Below are 8,665 nucleotides of genomic sequence, written 5' to 3' on the forward strand. Positions count from 1 at the left end.
ATTTAGCGGTAAACATGATGTAGAAACACTAATAACACAATCTTTATAATAATAACAATAACAAGAATGTTAACATGAACAATAACAAAAATGAATTAGCATAAGAATAAACTTTGACTGTCGGTCTGTAATTGTGATCTATGTGAAATAATGTTTTTCTTCGGTAATTCAGAAATGAAAAATTGTATACGATGATGTTTCTCGATTCCATGCGACAAAAATACAAGAAGCAAAAAACAAAAGAAAATATGAGATATGACGCAAAAAATATATTGGATACGTTCAGCAGAACTCAATTGTTGCGTAACAATTTACTGATTGCAATTAACATGTTGAGTGTGTTCTGCTAAACGTTCTTATAGTATTAACTATCACATGCGAGTATAGAAAAATCTAATCTTTACGATATATAAAAAATATTTTTTATTTTCAATTGATTGAACCAACAGCAACAACTTTGTGTATATCAAAAGTGTACTACATTGTAAAACATTAGGGGTTTCGATTGTAGGGACTTCGCATAATCAAAGGAATAGTGAAGGAACAGGGAACACAGAGAATAAAAATTTCAACCAATCAGAAACCATGCATTATATGCAATACACAGTTTCTGATAGATTGAAATGCTTATTCTCTGTTCCTATTCTTTATTCTTATTTCTTGATTGTATGCAGCCCCTTACATCGTCATACATACAGGATATACGAAAAGTTCTGCAATACTCCTTAAGTAATGCTAATGCCAGCAATAACTTTCAAGCTTCATAATTCGAAAACTATTGATAAAAAACATACTTTATTATGTTTTGAGAACTCTCGACTTCATTTACAAAAATATGTAAAAAAATAGGAATTTCCAATTAAGATTTTTACTTTAACCTAGACCGGACTTTTCAAAATTATCCAAATTTAAAATAAATATTACCATCTAATAGATTTTTAAGTCCTATAATTTTTTAATGAAACATTTTTTTGAGAAATGCTTATTTATCAACATATTTAAGGGTTCGGAATTTTTGTACACCTTATACATTATGTTTCAAAGAACGATACATTGGAAGCAGCCATTTAGGTCAACACATTTTGCTTGAGACTCAGCAATATACTTTTATATAGTTTGTTGAAAATCATAACGACCACTGAGGAAACATTGAGACGTTGAATACGTTTAGGACCATTTACCAGACAACCATAAAACGATTGCAAAACTGTTGCGTTCTGTTGCACCTATTGTAGAATAGACTTAAATTTTCGCGCAGTATAAATACCGAAATTACTCCATATAATGTAAATTTTATCCGTTATCATAGAATTATAACATTTTTTATTATATATATAAGGAAATAAACTATAAGCGTGTTTTTCTACAAAAATGTATTAGTCTTTAGGAGAGAGAAACAGAGAGAGCAATTTCTTTTTATTATTTAAAAAAATGCTAATTGTTTACTTGTGTTAACGCAACAATATATTGTTAGATTATTGTATTAATTTCTTTATCATGCTAATATTTTACGTACGTATAATAAATTAGTTGTTTTATTTAAAAAAGTATTTCTGCAAAAATGCATTTATTTTAATCACTAATATAGAATAAATAAAAAATATGCACAAGATAATCGCAACAAATTGCGCATATAAATTAAAAATTTTTTCCATTTTACAGTGATACAGTAACATCGATTGTATATCAAGATCCTCGAAGACCTAACAGTATCGAGGACTCATTTGCCTAAGGACTTTAAACATTCCTTTCTAAGGGTGCGGAGTAGCCTTAAGAACGAAGAAAACAAACGTGCAGTAGCTGAAAGTGCAAGCTACCTAGGAAGGTCCTGACAGCGGAAAGATCGCGAAAAGGGTGAAGGGTACCAGCATTTAAGGGTGGGTGGGGGGGATGCAGCTCGAAAAGGTGGCGGTATGGAGGAGCACTCGTTGGAGGCTCTCATGCAGGCGGGCCTTATTTTCGTGGTCGCCGTCGCCATCATCATTTCGAATCTTCTCATTATCGTCACCTACCTCAACTTCCGCGGTAAGTCAAGATTTTTTGCTTTCGGAAATATTGCACATTTTAAAATTATATTTATGTCGATTTTAGTTGTCATACTTAATTAAACGCATTCAACATTTCAGCGTATACTTCTCTTTTTGCATGTATATACACTTTTTTTGAAAGTCGTAAGCTGTATAACTTCATTATTAATAGAATGAACTATTGACTTAGTTCATTCTGACATCAATTAATATTGTACATTTTCGTAAATTTGACAATTTTGCTATTTTGTCATTCTTATGTTTCCTCTATACATTCTTATCACAATTTTGGTTTATATACGATGTGAATTTCAACGTTTTGTTAACGATAAATCCTTAAAAATATCAAATTCTTAATATATATTTATTTTTAAGATATAAATTTTTTAATTTAAAAATATATTATTTTGTTAATTTTAATATAAAAATTTACATTTAATAAGAATCTACACAAACAAAAAACTACAGATTTAATTTAAAATTATATATATTACTATACTTTGGATGTGAGTCAATATTTAAATGAAAAAAATATTTGAATCAAATTTTAGACTTTCAGAATTATGGAATTTAATGTTTCGATTTTTGAAAATTCTAGAAATCTTAAAATTAATTAATTGCTAATCTCTAATATAATTTATATCAATAAAAAAAGAGGAACGATGAATGAATAGATGATAATAATCACGTATACATATCATATTAAGAATATTTTATTTTTATAGGTCCCTCCGAGGTGATAAACTACTATTTACTATCACTCGCCTCGGCAGATCTTCTGTGTGGTGTGTTAGTGGTACCGCTCTCGGTGTATCCAGCATTGGTTCGAAGATGGGTCTACGGAGATATCGTGTGCCGACTCGTCGGTTACTTGGAAGTCACGCTTTGGGCGGTATCAGTATATACCTTCATGTGGATCTCCGTGGATCGTTATCTGGCCATCAGGTATATTTCACTTATATATATTATACCGAGATATATTATTAATTATATATAACAAATATGTATTATAATTATACCACATATCTTGATAATAGTAATACATAGCTGCCATATTAACATACTGTATTTATACAGATCTTATTATATTTTTTATTTTATTTTTTTGCTACATATTGTACATATGTGCTTTTATAATATTATATTAGATATTTCCTACATTATTACTTTTAATTATAACAGTCCTATTATCCGGTAAAATATCATAGCTGAGATTTGGCTTTTGTAAGCTCTTTCTACAGGCGACTTTATAATAATATGGGCTTCTAATTTATGACTTTTGCAGAAAACCACTCAGATACGAGACAGTACAGACAAAAACCCGATGTCAATGCTGGATGGTCTTCACATGGATCAGCGTGGCGATGATGTGCTGCCCGCCCTTACTCGGTTTCAACAAGCCGATTTTCGACCGCGAGGCCTTCATCTGTATGCTCGATTGGGGCAACATGGCCGCATATACCATCACGTTGTCCATCCTCGTGTTGGGGCCGTCAGTCATCACCATCGTCTATACATACTTCTACATATTCTCCATGATGAGGCGATTGAAGTCCGGCGTTCTAATCCACGACAAGGAGTATGCTACTGCGTTATCGGAAAATCTGAGCAACCCGAGTCACATCATGTCTTTTGTCCTAGTAATGGCTTTCTGGATATCATGGGCACCATATGCCGGATTAAGGATATACGCAGTCGTTAATGGACCTCCTCAGGTAATATTTCTTATAATCTACACTAAATTAATATTTGGAAAAATAATTTAATCTTATAAATATAAATTTACAATATGTTAATATTATAAATAAATTTATTTAATGTGCCTTAAGATCATACATGTATTATTTATAATTAACTACATATTTCTAATATATGAATAACTGATTAATATAACTTTAATAGTACTAAATAATATTTTTATAAGTGAATACAATATTTTGCAAAAAGTAATAAATTTAGAATCACTGAGAAAATCAGTTATCTATAATGTAATATTAAGCACAATTTAAATTTAAATCAAAAACAATATCAAGGCTTCTATGTTTGATTTCTTCCGAAAATTAAATAATTATAAAATTAACTAATTGATATAATAGTTACTTTCAATTTTAATGTAAAAAATAATACAATTTATAATTGATTTTAATGTAAAAAATAATACAATTTATAATTGCTTTTATTTTGCTGATGGGGTAGTACATTTCTGTTGTGATTGTTAAAATTGCTTTTCTGAAAACTTCAGTATTAGGACGACTGTAATGACACTCGCTTGACATTGATATGATTTAAAAATAACTTTGAACTTTGTGAAAAGAGGCATTGAAAATGAGACGATTAAAAATGTAGGTCGGTACGTTGTAAAGCAAAGTAGGTTAATAGAGAATGCTTGCTAGTAAGCGTAAGAAGTTCGCATGCAAGGACATACTTCGTGTGACACTTCTATAGAAGAGAGAAGATATAGAAATACTTCTCTCTTATTCAGCTGTACATGACATTTTTTATAATATATTTAAAATAATTTATTCTTTTTTGTTTAAGTTTTTATTAATTGAAATCAGTTATTTGCATTAAAAAGAATTTCTACTTGCGCTTTTTTGCTTATAATCACTCTACAAATTGGAGAATTATTAATTTTATTTAGTCCTAAAAGCACTTAACAAATTAAAAAAATTAAAAACAGTCAGGATTTCACCTTCAAATCGCAAGAAAAAGTAACGAGAAAAATTAATAAAGAGTGGCTCCTGATCACAAATTTCGAGAGAAAATTCACTTATAAATATTTGTTTATATGTAGTTATAGTATCTCTAATCTCTTTGATCTTATCTTACTCAACTGTAGGTGCCGTTTTTACACTTTGCCGTGGTGTGGTTGGGAGTCACAAACAGCTTTTGGAAAGCGGTTGTGCTAAGCACACTAAGCCCCCAGTTCCGGTTGGCCGTGCGAGTGCTCTGTCTCACCATATGCTGTCGGCACAGGCGACTTCCGCCGGAACTTCTCGGCCTCGACGACGATGACTAACGTCACATCGACTACGTCTGCAAGCAGGAACGCTTATTTTGCGTTCTGTTCTATCCGCGATGCGTTCTTAAGAAGTCGTTTTCACATTTATTCAAGGATCGTCCTCGCATCTTGGCACCACTCGCAAGACAGCTCCTTAAAACTTCGCGCTCTGACACAGGAATAAATAAAGATGCAGTTCATAAATGTATTGGTATTGATTCTTAATTTACATAAAATAAAAGATTTAAATAGAAATAAAATATTATATTTAGTGTATATTTAGTGATAAATTAACAAAATTAACAATTATGTGGGATATTGAGAAAGACTTTAAAATATGGAAGCAAATTTGTAAATATGATATTAAATTTTTTGAATTTTTAAGTGGAAAATTAAGCGTAGAGTTCTGAATTTTAGTTTGATTATATAAAGATTTTAATATTTTTTTAAAGAAACAAATCTCTGTATTATAAAATTATCTGCATTTTGGTTATATTCACATAATTGTATAGTATTGTAACGTGAATTTACGTAATATATTATATATTTTCTCCGAAAAGAATGACTTTTGGTATAAAAGAACGTAAAATTTTATCTGCTTATGAAAGATTTACAAAACGCTAAGAAAGGTTTAAGATACAAAAATCAAGTTTCCCAAATTTTGAAAAAAAAAAATAGAAAGAAAATTAAAAAGTTCTATTGCACTATTTTGCTCATTGTAATATAAATGGAAACAGTATCATAAAAATAGTTAAACGTTCTCTACTAAAACTATTACATTAAATTAAGTCTCGTATCTCAGATAATATAGATAGCTTAAATATTATTTAGATTAAACTTTATAAATAATCAAAATTACAATCAATAATTAGCTTGCCCAATTTTTGAAATAAAAATCAATATCACGATGATTCATTAATATGAAAAAAAAACAACGCCAATTAGTGAAAAAATGCGAGTGGTGCAACGAGCTATGCGAAATATTTTGCCGGCGGAATTCGGCGACTCCGCCGACGCGCGTCCATTTCTCTAAAATAATCTCGCTTCGCTCAAACACGCTAAAGTCCGTTAATTAGAGTCCTGTTAAAGGGGATGTCTTTCTGTGCCGTATACGAAGATGAAACGGAGAATCGTTCTACGGTATTTGAAACTAATCGTCGCCTAGTTTACGTCGTAAGATCACGCTCAATAAATGTCGTAGTAAATTATGCGAAAATCGTGAGTTACTAATGACTGTCGCGCAAGCAGGTTACAGATCCAATCATAAATTGATCTATTGAACTAAATGACGCCGGAATATATGCGGGGAGAGAAATTTAGTCAATTAACGGAGATGCCTCTATGAATGTGACGCGTCGTCGGCGACGAGTTTTGCGTCGTCGAAGTGTCGTCGTGCCCGTAGAGAACGCCCTCGATAAAAAAATAATCGAGTGCTGAGCGTGCAAACGTTACGCTTTTTTAATGCGCTTCCTAGCCGCCGGCTTTCTATGCTCTTTCTCTTTCTCGTCGGAAAGCTTCAAAATAATAAAATCAAGGAATCTGCGCGTCTTCAATGCCGATTAATTCGTTTATCCTTTTTCTTATTATTAGTATATATATATATATTTGAATACTAACAAGGTATCATCATAAATTATAGTAAAATTATTAAAATGGCATAATTTATATGTGACTACTTGACTTATAGATATTTAAAAATATTAAACAGCACATTCGTAATAAAAGGGATAAGTCGGCAGTAGTGAATTTATCAACTTATATGAACAAAGAGTTGACAAATTGCATGCAAGATTTTAATGTAGCTCAATAACTTCTATGACGAATATGAATCTTAAATAATTTTGTTTACACTTATCGAAATTCGCTTTCTTAATGTGTTAGCGAAAATCGATTGTTAAATTATTCAAGTGACGAGCTTTTCGACAAGAAAGAAAGGATGCTTCTCTTCAAAATCTAGTTAGGCTCTCGTTGGCTTTCTTGACGAACTGCATTAACAAAATACCCTCCCCATGAAAATCAAAATATCGTCGTTTAATCTAATTCTTAATTTAGAGATCACGCGCTAGTTTTACGGGCATTCTAACTCGGCGCCCGCTGTAAGCTTTATTATTAATCTTATTACTAAACGATATATACGAAATCAGCTAATAGCAACTTTTTTGCATGAGAACGTAAACTATTGCGTCCAATTTTCGCACGTCTACGTGAACCATGACAACTCGAGGCGCAATTTCAAATGTGTTTTGGACAGCTTATGTACAATCCAAAATTGAAAATGGGATCGATATTGTAGAGAAAGACCGATAAAAAGAAAACATATGTTGATATAGAAAAACTCGGTTTCACAAAATTTTATGGAAAAAGGAAAACTTTCGATTGTTTAAATTTAAATATAGCGTAATCAGCGAGTGCAAGACACAGATTATTGGTTTAGTTTATCATCAGTTTATAAATAAATATTGCGTAATCAGCGAAATGCAAGACACAGATTATTGGTTTAGTTTATCATCAGTTTATAAATAAAAAAATCGTAATTATCGGAGTTTGTTAAATCAAGACATAAAAATATATGCAAACATTTATTTAAAATTTGATTCTGTTTACATATACGTCTCTGACAAAAAATAGTAAAAAAATAGTAAAAATATAAAAACGCAGTATTCGATCATTCTTGCAATAAAGAATGTAAATGTAATACTGACAAAATCAGAAAAAGATTATTAAATGTTTATTTAAAAAATTAATTACTTTATTACTTTATTATTTATTACTTTATATATTACTCATTAAACGATAAAATTGGACATAGCAATTAGAAAATAAAAGCATAAGAAATTTTTTCTGATATTAAGTAAAAAACTTGTCTGTGTTTTGCAAGAAATTATGGGTTCCAACACAAAAAGAATTAGCGAACGTGAACAGATTTGGCGTCTACTACGAATAGCACAGTACGCTAGAATTAGGCGTAGCTGAACTGCCACGTAACGTCGCTAAAATGAAAAGCGAACAATGAAATTTGCCAAAGTTTCTTCGCTGTGCTCCTGAATAGAATGTATTCGTGTGGATGTATGGGCGCGCCCTAATGTTTTTGACAAATATTAATTCTGTAAATGAATCTATATGCAAATCGGTGTCTAGGAAAGTCTCAGCTTCTATTTTTTACTGTAGACTCTAATACCTTTCATTCAAAAGTATAACTTTTCTCTAAGAAATTAATCCGATAGAAGTGTTTAATTGCTGTTTAATTCGTGATATTTAAAACGTTGAAAGAGCACAAAAGTGTTTTTCTATGAATGATGAAAAATAGTCCGAAATATCTGCTCGTTATTTTAAATAAGGAATAAAACTGTTCAAGTTGAAAACAATTTAAATATGAAACAATTATTTTCTGTTACGTATAAAATGATTTCTTTCTATAGGTTATATGTAATTCGCGTTTATACATATACAATTTTAAGTAAAAAACAAATAAATAAAAAATAAAGACAATTTATTTCTCAAACATTGTAAATAAAAAAATTCAAGTTTTATTTTAACAAAAATATTAACAAATTATTTATTTTTTAATATTTTCCTTAATTTATTTAATCTTCATATACAGTTTTTTTTTTAATGTAACGGAATACATTTAATAATT

General features: G+C 30.3%; 1 protein-coding gene across 1 annotated transcript; it reads left to right on the plus strand.

Annotated features, from left to right (window-relative positions):
* Positions 1–1,913: 1,913 nt before the first annotated feature.
* Positions 1,914–5,215, plus strand: DopEcR (G-protein coupled receptor DopEcR). Its single transcript, XM_018505191.1, has 4 exons — positions 1,914–2,025; positions 2,753–2,972; positions 3,313–3,742; positions 4,867–5,215. The coding sequence occupies exons 1-4, from the start codon at positions 1,914–1,916 to the stop codon at positions 5,044–5,046; spliced, it is 942 nt and encodes a 313-aa protein (XP_018360693.1). The 3' UTR covers positions 5,047–5,215.
* The last annotated feature ends 3,450 nt before the right edge of the window (positions 5,216–8,665 follow it).

The sequence above is a fragment of the Trachymyrmex cornetzi genome, unplaced genomic scaffold (genome assembly GCF_001594075.2).
Source record: "Trachymyrmex cornetzi isolate Tcor2-1 unplaced genomic scaffold, Tcor1.1 scaffold200, whole genome shotgun sequence".
NCBI lineage: Eukaryota > Metazoa > Arthropoda > Insecta > Hymenoptera > Formicidae > Trachymyrmex > Trachymyrmex cornetzi.